Here is a 15,237-nt window from a genome sequence, read left to right as displayed (position 1 = left end):
GCGGAGAGCCTCAGCTCCCATAGGTCCGTTCGCGAAGTCCGCGGACTAGCTCTCGAGTTGCCTTGGCAACGACGTCGCTCGCCGATCCCCGAATGCCCCTCCATTTTAGTCTCAGCCCTGCCCCCCACCGCCGAACTTGCTGGGACAGCCTCGCGAAAGTGCGGAGGCGAATATTACACTTAATATTGAATTGAGGGGAGGTCGGGGGCCTGGGCTCTCGCCCGTTCGCTCCGTACTTGGTGATCTCCCCGCTCCATCGCCCGATTATTTTCGTTGGCAGATTCGTCTCTTGGTTTTGGAATGTATTTCTTCTTCAGGTTTTTGGGTTTTTTTGTTTTTTTTTAATCAGTACTTTAATACTCATGGGCTCATATTTATTTTAGTCTTTTAATTTAAATTGTATTTCACGCAACGAATACAGAGAACTATTGATGAAATTGCTGTTTGCAAATGGAGGCCTGGAGAATAAGTAGCAAAGAGGCACAGGTTTCGTCTCCAGGCAGAGGATCCCTCTGTCAGCATCCATATATTTAGTACGCCTGATATCGCTTTTCCTTTCAAGTTCTCCGTCCCTATGCCTCTCTCCCTATCAGCTGGCCTAGCCGCGCCAAGCAGATGTTTTTATTTTTATCAACTCCATTCCCCGCTCGGTGGCCCGAGCTCGTGACGAATGTGTGCGAGCGTGAACGTTAGATATCTAGATTGAGGCGGGGAGGCGGGGTGGAGGCGGCTCAGGTTCGCGCTTGCGCGCTGCTCCGGGAGACGGCGTCCATCTCGCCCCGCCCCTCGTATTCTGCAGTTCCGGCTCTGCCGATTCGCTGCTCACGTTTCTTTTTCCCGTGGCTCTTTCTGCCTCTTGTTACCCTTTTCAACAACCCGCGAGACAATCCTACCTACAGATAGATTAAATTGATTTTCCGCTTTCCTTAGTCCGCGACGTGCGCTCCGGCTCTTAACGAAAGTGCGGCCGCGAACGAGCAGGCGCGCGCGAGGCTCGGGGGAGGCGCGCTCGAGCTCCCGGCGGCGACGGCTACGACGACCAGGAGAGCGGTCGGAGGCGGCGCCTGAAGCAGCGGCGGAGCCCATGCCCCGGGACGGAGGGCGGGCCCGGAGACACAAGCCCGGGGTCCGGGACATGTCCCCGGGGCCTCCGTGAGGAGGCGGCGGCGGCGGCGGCGATGGAGATCCCGCCGCAGGAGGCGCCGCCCGGGCCGGGCGCGGACGGCGACGCCGAGGAGGCCCCCGCCGAGGCCCGATCTCCCAGCCCCGCATCGTCCCCCGCCGACGGGCGCCTCAAGGCTGCGGCCAAGCGCGTCACGTTCCCCTCCGACGAGGATATCGTGTCCGGAGCGGTGGAACCCAAAGACCCTTGGAGACACGGTAGCTACCGCCGGGGCGCGGGGGCGGGCTCGTGGCGGACCTGGAGTCAGTGCAGCGCCCGGCACGGAGGTGTTGCTCATTGAATTGCACCTAATGATGATTTAAGGGGACTGTCGTCAGTTTAGAGCTGCAGGATGTTAGAGACGATGTGCCTTTTGGGTTGTGAAGGTGAAGAGTAGCTGTTTTTTTGTCCCCCCGCACCCCTCCTTCTCCAACGCCGAGGATGGTCGTTTTAGGAATTAAGACGATAAGCAATTAAAGTTTGGACGCATGGGAGATGGGTAGGGCCGTAGTGTTTGAGTCCCCCCCCCCCACCCCACAACCATAGAGAGAGCAGCCAGGGAGGGAAGAATGGATGAGCATTGGCGTTGAAAGGCCAGGTGGAGTTTGATGGGCTCATAGGGATGGAAAGAGGTTAAGTTGCTGGTGTGCAAACCTTGGACAAGAGGTAGTCCTGTTGCTCACTTTTTTGGCTGAAAGGAGGAAGAGGAATAAACCGGCCTGGCCTGTGGCTGCGGAGGAGCTGGTAAATCCTGGGGTTGGGAAAAGGGAGTCAGGGTAAACAAACGCCCAGAAAAGGAGCAGAGGGGATGGTCACTTTGGAGGTGGGTGAGATAGTCAGAGGTGGTGTTAGATCTTGACATTAAAAAGAAAAGTTACTTCAGTCCTCCTTTTATTTTCCCTAAAAGGGAAACAAAGCAGTATCAGTCACCAACGAGCTTTGGAGCTTGGGTATAGAAGGGTCTCTTTAAAAAAAAATTTTTTTTTTTCCTGAGAAAGAGTTGGGGAATTGGTCGCCAGAAGGTGAGTGCCTGAAGAAGTTTGCTGGCTTGAGGTGTTGGGAGAGGGAGCAGGTCGGCACGTCTGGTTTCCCTGAAGGTCAGATTCGTGTTGGAGCTGAAAGGACAAGTTGAGAAGTGTGTGTGTTTCACCTATAGGGCCAAAGTTGGAGAGTCACTCAGTAGATGGGTGCCCCCATTGAGTCTGTTTCTGTGCTGGAGAGATCTGTCTTGCCAGGGTGGAGCCCAGGAAGAGAGGGGTCACAGATTGGTCCTGGCTCAGTAGAAGCTGGTCACTTGAAAAGTGACTTGGTCCCAGGAAAGAGGCGGCACTATTGCTAGTCTGTGCGGTGGAGAAATTGTGGCCTTTTTTGTGAGAGTGGGAAACATGGTAACTGGAAGCTGAGCACGTAGGTAGTCTGCACAAGTGCCAGTTTGGCGAGTTCTCATTAAAGAGGCAATTTATGATTGTTGGCGTCGAGAGCTAGCCACATCTTGGGCCCTGGGCTCTGGATGGGTGTCACTTTTGGGTTGGAGGACTTGGGCTGGGGAGGGGAAGAGTCATACAGGGTCCTGGCCATAGCATAGTACCCAATTCTGGGAGTTGAGAGCGGGAGGAGAGAAAGACCTGGCTGGGCTGAGTAGGATGGTGGAGAGCAGACGTTCCAGGTCAGATCCTGACTCCCATTTACCCACTTCGTGACCTCAGGCTGCTTGTCTTAACTCCTCGGAGTCTCAGTTTTTCCTGACTGTGGAAGTGGGTGGTAATAGTCCTCCGAAGGCTTTAAGGGAGGGCTGAATATGGGTATGTATGCAAAGTAATTGGCCAGGATGAGCTTTCGTGAAGTTGCAGTTATTGTTGGTCATTTTCAGGGTGATGTTGGTGATATTAGTCATTTTAGGGGCCGGTCTAGAGGGGTCCGCTCATATGCTTGGGACCTGGGTGTTTCTGCTTCCCAAGCCTTCAGGAGAGGGACATAGATGGTGGTCAGTTTGTGTGCCTGGGGCAAGCAGAAGGGAAGAAGAGCAGTTTGTGAGCTGGAGGGCCATGATGGGGGCAGGAGGAGAGTTGGCACAGGGTCGGTGGCAGGGCTGGGGGCAAGTTTCTGGTGTGCAGGTTCCCAGAAGAGGAACAGCTGTGTGTAACCAGCTGTTTGATTTTGAGTAAGCTGTTTTTCCTCCCTGCGCCTCCTGTTTCTTTCTCTGCAAATGGAGGTGCTAATTTCTACTGCGGGGTAGTTGTGAGGATTAAATAAAATAGTCCTTGTAAATTCTTGCCACAGAAATAGCAGCTGCTGTTACCCAGGCGGTGAAGGAGTTTGAGGGGAGGGAAGAATGTCAAGAAACAGGGGTCCCTTGGAGTTTGGCTGGGAGGAGCTGAGGGGATGGTTTCTGATTGGTCTTCCTGGGTAGGGGGAGGTGGTAACAGCTTACCGGCTGGGGGAGTCTCGCTTTTCGGGAAATTTAAAGAGGGACAGCAGGGACTGGTCCGGAGGAGTCCGTGGGTCTGAGTTAGAGCGGTGATGACACGGAGAAGTTGAGAAATCAGTTTCCGGGCTGGCAGAGTGGGTCTCTCTTGGCTCTGGAGAGAGGCTGAGGGCTTGGCCTGGCAGTGAAGGAGTTGGGGGATTTTGGTCCCCAAGCAGGGGAGGGATCATGGGTGACATTGGTGAATTTAGACAGGGGGATTTGCAGGACAGGGCATTGGAAGGCTTGTCAATGCCAAGGGGGCAGGTGGCTAGCCTTTATGCCTGGGGAGGACAGTGAGTTTCTGCCTGGGTTGGGACAAGGGAAGGTGGAGTCCTGCCAGCGACAGAAAGTTGGGCCAAGGGGGTTACCTGGTTGGGAGGCCAAAGGGTCTTCGCTGGGGCTTGCAGGGAGGACTTCGCTGGGCTTAGAGGGAGGAGGGGAGAGATGTTGGACTTGGTCTTCAAGCTGTGAGAAAGCGCAGGGGGTGTCATTTGACCTGTGGACCTGGTGGGAAGGGTGATGGAGGAGTCACTGTGGGGCCTGCTGCGGGGATGTGACCTTGAGGTCGAGGGTGTGGGGAGAGTTGGCTGGTCTCATGAGAGAGGTCACTTGGAAGCTGCTCTTCCATCATCATAGAGATGGGGAAGTTGCTTGAGCCAGGAGGTGCAGGAGCGCCCCCGAACTAGAGGAATCGGGGGCCCCAGCACAGGTGAGCATTCAGGGAGGAGAGCTGGGCCAGGCCCAGACTGGAGTGGTGGCCCAGCTGGGGAGGAGCCTCTGGGGGTGTCTGCCAGAGGGCGAGAGCCCCATCAGCCCCCCGCCTGAGGTCACGTGTTGGGGATCCTTGCAGGTGAGATGATTTGGCATGGGCGGGGTCCCAGACCTCTGGAGGTGCAGCCCAACCCAGTGCTCAGAGGGGCCTTGCCTGGCTCCCATCTCACATAGTGTCTCTGCCCGCCCACCTCCAGCCCTTATTTTCTTTGGGGCACTAGTGGCTATCTGCTGTTATCTCTGATTCTCGTTTTCATACTTGGGGTCTCTTCCCCACTGAAACAGGAGAGCAGACACTGTCCGTCCTCATTTCCACTTCCTCAGCCTCTCAGAGGGCACAAGGTGATCATGGTGGAATGCGTGCCGGGGGTCCCTGTGTGCAGTTCTTCTGGAAGGGACAACAGCAGGCTGCTTGTGGGACCTGTGCGGCCAGAGCGTGCTTCCAGCCAGCCCCGGCGGCCATGCACTGGGGCCTCCAGCAAGGTCCTTGTTCTTGCTGAGCTTGTTTGTTTCCTCATCTGTGAAGTCCTGATCCCTGCCTTGCTGACCACCCAGGCCGTCTGAGCAGATGGGATGCACCCGGCGGGGCAGGGCCTCCTCCACAAGCCAGTTGTGCAGGGATGGGAAGTGGAGCTTGGGGGCGGGTGGAAACTGGGAGTGGGAGACGCTGCCTCAGAACTGCTGGCCTGGGCACCTGTGGGCTCCACTGTCCCCGGGGGCAAAAGTGGGCACTGGGGAGGAGGGGCTGTCTGGGTGCGCTGCAGCCCCTGGTGGCAGGCCCTGCGGTCCCAGCTCTCCTGGGGGACTTGTGCTAGAGACCCTTCCAGACCAAACTGCAGGAATGACCCAAGGCTCAGCTCATCTTCCCAGTCCCACGAATGCCGTGTGTGGAGGAGATGTGGGCTCTGCAAGACCAGTGGCGGAGGGCCACCTGTCACTGACACTCCCACACGTGACACTGGCCATGCTGTGGGAGGCTCATCTGCCCTCCCTCCGGTCCTGCCAATGACTCATTCCCCACTCCCGGACCTCTGGCTCAGGAGAGTCAGTCCTGCTGCAGTGTGTGTGTGTGTGTGTGTGTGGAGGGAGTTTTGCCCACCAGGAAACTCCTCCCGTGACATGTCCACAGGGTGAGGGGGCTCCAAATATGAGGCTACCTCTGGCCACCCGAGTTTGGGGGTTGGAAGGGTCGGTGGGGACATTGGCCATGGTGTTCTCAAATGGGGATCAAAGAGGAGGGACACGCTTTACTGTTGGTTCTCATTGAAATCTGTGTTGTAGATTTAGTCGTTGAAACTGGTTTGACAGGTAGGAATGCACCTGTCGGTGGTAGAAAAAGGCCCTGCTTTGACAGGTAGGAATGCACCTGTCGGTGGTAGAAAAAGGCCCTGCGTTAGAAGACTCAGCTCAAGGGGTTCTTGGCTGGCTCTGTGAGTCTTAATTTTGGAGTCCTGAATTTGAGCCCCATGTTGGACGCAGAGATTAAAATAAATAAATAAGCTAAAAAAGGAGAGGGAGAGAGAGGGACTTAGCTTGGTTTAGCCTGAGTGGTGGTGTTGCTGGAGAGCAGGTGATGGGGTCATGAGGGGGCAGCTTTTGATGCTTTTGCCCAGATTTCCCTCTGGGCCCAACTTCACACCCTGCTGCCGGCGTTGGCATATAACCTGCCGGGTGACTTTGGGCGATTGTTCTCCCTGCCCGAGATTTTTCTGTTTCTGGAACGCAGCTGACAATGGTACCTCCGCATAGAGTGACCGGGCAGATTAAGTGAGATTACAGAGTCCATAGTGCGTGCTCATCGGATGTCTCCCTTGTTTTTCCTGCCATCGCCAGGCCCCACCAGCTTCATGTCTCTGTTGTGTGTTTGCACTCCTCTTTCTCCCCAGCCTCTCCCCTCTCAGAACCCTGCTGTCCCGACCCTGACCAGGCCTGGGAAAGACCTCAGGCTCCAGGCCTGATTCCATCTGTTAGAAGCTGGGTGACCCTGGGCAAGTTGCCCGACCTCTCTGAGCTGGAACTAAGCCTGTCTTGGCCCACTAGCCTGAGAGGCTGCAAGGGCACCCACCTCCTCCCTGAGCCTTAGCCCCGTCTGGAGCATGGACTCCACCACCTAGCCCTCTGCGCTCCCGGGTGCTGGGCTGGGAGTGCCACTGTGCCAGGCTGGCCCTTTACACACTCAAAACTCAGATGTGGGCTCTGAGTGCGGACTGCCCTCCCTCCTCCTTTCCACCTCCAACTCTTTATTTGTGTTCGTGTCATATTTCCCTCTTCAAGGGCAAAGACTGTGTGCGAGTCACCTCTGTGACCTCAGTCTGGCGCACAGGAGGGCCTGGGCACTGGATCAATGTCAGAGGAGTGAGGCTGTCCTCACATCTAACCCAGTGGTGGTGGTATTTGGGAGACAGCTTTCGGAGTAATGCAGTCTGTGCCGGAGGCTCTTCCTCAATGAGCCCCCAGAAAGAGCACTCAGACTTAGTGGCCAGGAGGCAGTAGCTAGGCCTTGAGTGAGTGAGTCAGGGGAAGTGCACGTGGGCATGTGTCTGGGAGCAAGTCACCCTGTGCGTGGCTCTCCTTCGTCTCATGCTCCGAAAGTTAAGAACCGTGGAGCCAGATGCCCCGGGCTGGTCTAGCTATGACTAAGGCAGCCCTCTGGAAATGGGGGCCAGGAATCTGTGTTTCTAGAAAGCTGGTTCCAGTGGTTCCAGTGGCTAGGTTTGGCTGTCCTTCAGGTCAGGGCTCAGCCCACTCAGTAGTACTCAATCCCGACACTGCCTTTCAGCCCTTGGATTGGGGTGGCTGCGGTTGTCCTCCCAGACTGGTCTGGGGCAGACTGACTTGTCTGACTTGAAGTAACTGCAGAAATTTGAGCTGGGGAGGCAGCCTGCTGTGGTAGCGCATCGAGGGCCCCGGGTGGAAAGCCCTGCTCTTTGGATGACCTTACTGGTCACCCCCCATGGCCTGCCACATGCCCCCATGCAGCCAAGTGTCTTGTCTCAGTTACCTCTTAACCACCACCCCAGGACATAGGGGCTGTCCTTCCAATTTGCAGATGAGGAAGTTGAGGCACAGAGAAGTGATGTGACTAACCTGAGGTCACAGAGCACGTAGGCAGCAGAATGGGGCTTCAGGGCGGGCAGTCCAGTACCCTAACCCCCGTGTACTGGCAACATGAGTTCTGGAGTGCTGCTGCGTTCAGTTCAGTGGCTGTACGGGTTGTTTGTTTGAAACCCAGAACCCTTTATGAAGTGGGGATGGTGGTTCTAGCAGTGGTGCCGGGATGAGAAACTGACCGAGTGAAGGGCCCAGCCCATTTGACAACTCACGACGGGGGTTCGCTCTGGCTCTTGGCGGCTCCAGAGTCCTGGGAGGTCCATGCGGCTCCCCTGTCCTCAGCATCAGGTCCTTGTTCTAACCCTTGGCCCAAGTTCTCCCCGTGCCGCATGGTGTCTGGTCCTTGGTAGGTACTCAGTACCTACTTGCTGAGTATGTGACTCGGTTACCCCATGGCCATCCATTCATTTAGCATGACCATGCCAGGTGCTAGGGGGCAGGGAGTGAGGCAGGCCCACTCCTTGCCCCCCTGGAGGTCACAGACGAGTAAGGGAGACCCACAGTGAACAATTCCAGTCAAACCAGGGTGCCCAGGACTCTGACCAGGAAGTGCTCACAGGTGTCCTTGGACAGGCAGGCAGGCAGGCAGGCAGGCAAAGGTAGCTTCCTGGAGTAAAGGCTGTCTGAGGCCGTAAAATCACAGGAGTCGGCCAGGTGAGCGGTGGCTGAAGTAGGCACCAAGGGCAGTGAGCCAGGCACATCTGAGAGATGGGAAAAGCAGCCAGTCTTCTGGATCTCTTCCTAGATCTCCGAACACACATCCCCCCGCCCCCAGTCAGTTCATCCTGCCATTGGGTGGGGTGGTGGGCTGCTTCTGGGCTGCGCATTTAGAACCTGTGCCACCTCTCCTGTGTGGCCTCAGCAAGTGGCTTCACCTGCACAGTCTCTTCAGACCCCACATTTTCCAGATCCAGGAAGTTTTAAAAGCTGTCCCAGACCCTGCTGGGGTCTTAGCAAGATAGAGCTATCCTATTCCTCTTCTGAAAAAATTCCAGAAAGTTTTGAATCCAGAACACATGTGGCCCAAGGGCCTGCATCCGGAGACCACAGAGTGGGCCTTGTTTCCCAAAACGTGAAATGGTAGCAGTCCAAGAGGCCTCCCAGGTCAGGCTTTGGAGCCCACTCGGTCAGTCTAGCTCTGCCCCTCGGTGACACTTCTCTGTGTCAGTGTCCCCGTTTGAATGGGGATTGAGGATTAGATTTTTCCATACTTGGAAAGTGACTGGCACAGTGACTGCCCGTTACAGACCGTCAGTAAAGATTTGGTTAAGTAGAATGAGGTCATGCCTCTGGTGTGCGCCTGCCCAGGCTCCCTTCTCTCTAAAAGCAGACGGACAGTTCCCCCTCTCCACGCTGGAGGCACAGGCCCAGGTGTGGGTTCAGCTGTGTGGATGTGGGCATGTCCCGAAACATCCGTGTGCCACACTGTCCCCGTTGGTAAAGCCATTTTGGCAGGCAAGTCTATCTCAGAGCTTTCAGACTCCCCGGGAACAGAGCCAAGGCCCAGGGCTTTCGAGCCGGCAGCACAGCCCAGCGTCAGGCAGCTCCTGGACGGACGCTGGCACTGCCCGTCCTGACCCTGGATGCGTCCTGACCCCGGATGCGTCCTGACCCCGGATGCGTCCTGACCCCGGGTGCTGCTCATGTGATGGAGCCTGCGGCCCCTCTGGCAGCTGGGAGAGATTTGGGGCAGCGCTCCATGCTGGAGGGGCTCGGGAGGCTGGAGCCCAGCATGAGTGTGGGAGAGGCAGAGGGGTCCCTGGTTCCAGGAAGGGGTTCAGAGGTTGGATGTCGTCGTGCTCTGGTTATGTCTCCCCCCATTTGGAATACAGCTTCATGAAGGCGGGGCCCATCTCAGTTTGACTCCCCTCGCCATCCCCAGAGCCCTTTGCGGTGCCTGGCACTGCGCAGGCCGTCCTATTGGTTGGATTTTGGGGGATGGAGGCACACAGTAGGTGCTCTGAAGTTATCCTCTCCCATTTCCTTACTCTGCAGCAGGCGCTGAGCTGTTTTCCCAGTGCGGGTGGCGCTGGGGAGGTGTCTCCCGATAGCTGCTCAGCCCATGTGACTTGCTGGCGCCCTCTTCCTTTCCAGCAGAAGCCTGGGTCCCCAGCCGCGCAGTCTTTTGCTCCGGGAGGTGTTGCTGGGTCCCAGCTGGGATGTCCTCCCTAGCCTGGTAGGCGGGCCCCTTCTGGAGCCCACTGGGGTCAGACTTTGTGCCACCGTCACAGCCACACCTGAGTCTTTCCGCTCTCAGTCTCTGGCCAGCTGTCATCAGCCAAGTCCTGGCAGAGCTGCCGGCGTTCTCTTCCTTGAAGCAACAGGGTGGCTGGGAGGGGCTGCCAGGAGGTGAAGGCAAACACCAGCAAACACCGGGGAGGTGACCCAGTGGAGGGGTCATGGCCCTGGACCATGGCAGTGGTGATCATTGCAGCTCGGTCTAGCTCTCACGGGGCTCTTAGCAGGTCTCAGTTCTTCCACTCATATTATCTTCGAAACAGCTGGAAGGCAAAAGCCAAGTCATGGGGTGGGGAAGGGGGAGCCATGTTCAAACCAGAAATCGTCCTCATCCTCTGCTGTGTTCCCAGAAAGCCTCTGAGGGCCCCTTCATAACCGTAGGATGGAGTCCACACCTCTGAGCCTGCTGGAGGGCCCTCCCTCCTGACCCAGGGACACCGAGTCCCTTTGCTTGGTGTGCCCCTAGCCAGCTCCCTGCCGTTCTTGACTGACTCTCCGGCTGGCTCAGATGTCACCTCCTTGGCACGGTCCTCCTTGGTCCCCAGACATAGCACTGCTGTATTCGCCCAGGTTCCCGTCATGCCTTGGGCTGTTGTTACTTGTTTGGATCCCTCTCCGCCCGGCCCCCAGACTCAGATGCTCCACGGGGAACCACATCTTGTCCGTGTGGCTCCCCAGAGGAGGCACACCCCTGCGCACACCAGGGCATCTTAGGGACCCAGGCAAAGTGGGTCTGCTAACAAGTGCCCCAATATGGGTGCCTCAGAGCCCTTGAAACCCAGTCACTGGGGCCTCAGAGAGGCGGGGGCCCTGAAGAGCGTTGGGGGAGGAAGATGCCTGTGGAGGGATCATTTGTTCACCCAATTTGTTCACCCACTTGTGTGCTCATTCCTCACGGGCACACACCATGCCTGTGGGGCGCCAGATAGGGGGGTTCCTACTGCTGCCCCTGCTCTCTCACGCTCCCCCTGCGCACTCAGGGGGGCTGGCCTGGTTCCTCTCTTGCTTCAAGTCACGCTCTCTGACCTGTAACCCCCAGTCCAGAGTCCCTGCACCAGCTTCGGAAGCCTGGCCCCTGCCACCCTCACTGACCATGACTGTGATCACCCTTCTTCATGTCCTCCCTGGGTTCAGGTGTGGCTGCTTTTTCTCAGTTCCCAGAACATATGAGGAACTTCCCACCTCCCGTCCTGGAATGTTGGCCTTGCTGTCCCGGTTCTAGTTTGTCCTTTGTTCCTGGCCATCAGGTGGTCTGTTGATCTGTAGGCCTGCTGATTATCTCTGTTGCCCCCAGACCATGAGGAGCACCGAGGCATGACGGGATTGGTTTGGTTCTCCTCTATCCCCTGGTGCCCACACCATGTGGCTCTGTGCCTGGCTCTGAGCAAGAGCTTGTATGGCAGGTAGAGAAGGAAACAATATGTGGTGGGGGTCTTGGGTACTAGACAGGCCCTGCCCTCTTGTAGCCCAGGTCCAGAAAAGGAGTATGAAGAGGGGCGGGTGCCTCTTGTGTCCCCCTACCAGATTTGGCAGACCCCAAAGCTAGCCAGCCTGATAGAGCGCAGGAGAAGCCGGGTTTGCCGTTGACTTGCTGTGTGTTATAAGCCAAGGCACTGCCCTCTCTGTGCAGCAAGATGGTGTCTGAGGTCTTTTCCCACTGTGTGTGTTTCCCCATCTCTCTACATAGATCACCCCCAGCACTGAGGGAGCCAAATCATGACATGGAGCTGAGAGAGCCCAGGTTCTGGTAACTGGTCCGCCTTTCCACCTGTGTGGCAGGCGACCCTGTTCCCTGTCCCTCCAACAACAAGGTGTCACAGGAGGAAGGTGAGGATGTCAGTGGCAGGCAGCCACCCGCCTCCGTCTTACTCTTTGTGTAACTCCCTTCTTTCCCTGGGTGGGGTCCTTGCTTCCTGATCCAGCTCTCCCCACTTTGATCAGAATACCAGGAAGTGCTGTGTTCCCTTGGGGAGCCTCCTTCCTTGCTGGGCCTGGACTCAGCCCTCAGGATCTGCAGTGCTGTGTTCTTCTGGGCTCCCCATCCCAGCCCTGCCTGCTCTGGGTCCTCCCTGTCTGCTGATGGTCTGTCTTCCCCGGTGGACTGTGAGCTGGGGTGGGGCCAAGGCTGTCTCAGTCACTACTGTGTCTCAGGTGCAGAGCGGATGCTCAGGGAATGTCATAGCTTTAGGATGGATTCAGGGGTGGGGCAGAAAGTATGGGCAGGACCCCAGCAGGATGCCCTTGTGGAGCCCTGCTTAGAGCTGCCAGGTCTGACAGCAGCCTGACTGTGGAACAGGCATCTGAAGGCAGGCGCCTGATGTACTGCGCCACCGCCAGCAGTTGGGTCCAACGCCTGTGCTCACTAACCACCCAGACAAGAGAATCCAGGGCTAGCGCAGGCCCCTTCCCCATCCCCAGAGTACAGATCATAGGGGGTGTGTGTGTGTGGGGGGGGTGACCTCCTTGCTTTATAGAGCAGGCAGCAAGCCGGAGGGAAGTGGCCTGGAGCTCAAGACAGGGCTCCCGCTGCTCTCCTCCGTAGCTTTGAGGGGCAGAGTAGCTTATCCTGGGCACAGTCAGGGAGACCTGCCTTGTGCTCCTGGATCCCACCGACTGGCTGTGTGAAGTTGGTATTTAGAGAAAGGACTTGTGCTCTGGGCAAAGGAGCCTCCCCATCCCTGGCCCAGCATGGAGCCCCGTGAGCTGGTTGGCTGCCAGTGTCTTGGTTCTCTCCTTTTCTGTTGTGGAACTGGTTGGGGGAGTCAGGGAGAGGGCTGTGCAGTCACCCTGGGAGCTGATGACTGTTGTCACTAAAGAGAGGATCATTCCCTTGATCCCCTGCCTTTAAAAGTGAGGTATGAGGACACCTGGGTGGCTCAGTTGGTTGAGCAGCTGCCTTTGGCTCAGGTCATGATCCCAGCATCCTGGGATCAAGTCCCGAATCCCGCTTCTTGCTCAGTGGGGAGTCTGCTTCTCCCTCTGCTTCTGCTGCCACTCTGCCTGCCTGTGCGCGCGCTCTCTCTCTCTCTCTCTGTCTCTGGCAAATAAATAAATAAAATCTTTAAAAAAAAAAGTGAGGTATGTATATCGTAAAAAACAAAATGAACTTGGAAAGTCTAATGAAGAAAATAAAAATTCACTTGTTAATTTCACCGTCTGGAATTTTTTAAGGGCTCGATTGAGCTGTAATTCACACATATTTCACCCATTTAAAGGCTTTCAGTGCTTCACAGAGTTGTACATTTGTCATCACAGTCGATTTTAGAACAGTTCATCCCCCCCTGCGCCCCCCACCGTAGAAACCCTGCACCCCTTAGCCGCCACCTTCTCCGACTCAGGTGATAGCCGATCTGCTGTCTGTTTAGATTCCGGACATTTCACATAAATGGCATCACGCACTCCGCAGGCTTTTGCGTCTGGCTCTTTTTATTTCTCCTGATGTTTTCGGAGCTCACCCGCATTGTGGCCTGTGTCAGAGCCTTGTGCCTCGCCACGGAAGAACGGTCCACTGTGTGGCTGCGTCCCATTCAGTTTCTCTTCTGTCGGTGCACATTTGGGGCGTTTCCACTTCCTGGCTGTGATGAATAGTAATGCAGTTAATGCTAAGGGACACGTTTTTGTGTGCATGTGCGTTTCCTTTTCTCCAGGAATGAAATTGCCGGGTCATGCAGCGGCTCTCTCTTTTTTTTTTTTTTAAAGATTTTATTTATTTATTTATTTGTCAGAGAGTGAGCACAGGCAGACAGAGTGGCAGGCAGAGGCGGAGGGAGAAGCAGGCTCCCCGCTGAGCAAGGAGCCCAATGTGGGACTCGATCCCAGGACGCTGGGACCATGACCCGAGCCGAAGGCAGCTGCGTAACCAACTGAGCCACCCAGGCGTCCCGCAGCGGCTCTCTTTAACCATTAGAGCCACTGCCACACTTGCTGTCCCCTCCACAGCGTGTGAAGTTTCTGATTTCTCCACATCCTGGTTAATGCCTGCTGCTGCTGCTTTTTTATTACTCCCAACATGGGGCTCATACTCCAGCCCTGAGTTCAGGAGTGATCAGGAGTCTCGTGCTCCAGTGACTGAGACAGCCAGGCGCCCCAGCGTCTGTCCCCTTGCTTCTCGCCCCTCCCCCGCAGAGGGTGTGAAGTGGCATCTCACTGTGGTTTTGATTTGCATTTCCCTTGATGGCTCATGATGTCGAACATCTTCTCATGTGCTTATCAGGCACTTGCGTATCTCCTTTGGAGAGATGTCTGTTGGGATCCTTTGCCCATTTTTAAAATTGGATTGTTTGGGCGCCTGGGTGGCTCAGTGGATTAAGCCACTGCCTTCGGCTCAGGTCATGATCTCAGGGTCCTGGGATCGAGTCCCGCGTCGGGCTCTCTGCTCAGCGGGGAGCCTGCTTCCCTCTCTCTCTCTGCCTGCCTCTCTGTCTACTGTGATCTCTCTCTGTCAAATGAATAAATAAAATCTTTAAAAAAAAAATAAATAAAATAAAATAAAATTGGATTGTTTGTCTTTTTATTACTGAGTTGTAAGAGTTCCATATATATTCTGGATGCAAGAGTCCTATTGGGGAAATGATTTGCACCACCTGGAATGTTTTCAGCATTAAATGCCAGAAAGTTTCCTTTCCATCTCTTTTTCGTGGCTGGATTCACTGCCACAGCTAGATAAAAATAAAACTGGGAGGATACTCTGTATCCGTTTGAATAGCTCGTTTTCACTTCATTTTCTCATTTTTTAAAAAGCAGGATTAAAATACATCATTGGGCCATTGTAATTACTTGTAGCCATTTCCACATTGCTGAGCATTTGGGTCCTTTCCCATTTTCAGTAGCATAAATAATGCAGTGATGTTCATCCTTGTCCATAAATCTTCATGTTCGCTATGGGGAGCTTTCTCAGAAGAAATTCTTAGAAGGTGGTTTTACCAGGTTAGAGGTTAGGAGCAGTTGCAGCTTTTGATGAGGTACCATGTGTGCCTCATCCTGAGTGACAGAACTTGGTTTTATCCTCTTGATTTCCTTTTTTGGATGAATGAATAATATTTGCATTGGGGTATTTTGATGCCAAGATGGTATCTTTTTTTTTTTTTAAAGATTTCATTTATTTATTTGACACAGAGGGAGACAACAAGAGAGGGAACACAGGCAGGGGGAGTGGGAGAGGGAGAAGCAGGCTTCCCGCTGAGCAGGGAGCCCAATGCAGGGCTGGATCCCAGGACCCTGGAATCATGACCGGAGCTGAAGGCAGACACCCAATGACTGAGCCGCCCAAGCGCCCTTTTTTTGGTTGTTGTTTTTTGGGGGGTTTTGAGAGATCGAGAGTGGGGGGGGCAGGGGCCGGGGCCGAGAGAGAAAGAATCTTAAGCAAGCTCCAGCCTGTGCATGGACCCTGCCACAGGGTTTGATTTCACAACCTGAGCCAAAATCGAGAGTCAGGGCGCCCAGCTGAGCTGGCCACCCAGGTGCCCCAGTGGTGTCTTGTTTTAATTAG

The 15,237-nt window shown here is 55.4% G+C and overlaps 1 protein-coding gene across 2 annotated transcripts in view; it reads left to right on the top strand.

The window, feature by feature from the left end:
* The first annotated feature begins 988 nt into the window (after positions 1 to 988).
* The window catches only part of PPP1R37 (protein phosphatase 1 regulatory subunit 37), a 39,410-nt gene continuing 25,161 nt past the window's right edge, over positions 989 to 15,237 (top strand). The window contains exon 1 of one of the 2 annotated variants that reach the window (XM_059383112.1): positions 989 to 1,380. In XM_059383112.1, coding sequence (XP_059239095.1) covers positions 1,179 to 1,380 — 202 coding nt within the window. In that variant the 5' untranslated portion in view covers positions 989 to 1,178. The remainder of the gene's footprint in view (positions 1,381 to 15,237) is intronic. The other variant, XM_059383113.1, reaches the window with a different exon arrangement.

Source organism: Mustela nigripes, chromosome 17 (assembly GCF_022355385.1).
Source record: "Mustela nigripes isolate SB6536 chromosome 17, MUSNIG.SB6536, whole genome shotgun sequence".
Taxonomy (NCBI): domain Eukaryota; kingdom Metazoa; phylum Chordata; class Mammalia; order Carnivora; family Mustelidae; genus Mustela; species Mustela nigripes.
The sequence above is the reverse complement of the archived record's forward strand: the minus strand, read 5'-3'. Positions and strand labels throughout refer to the sequence as shown.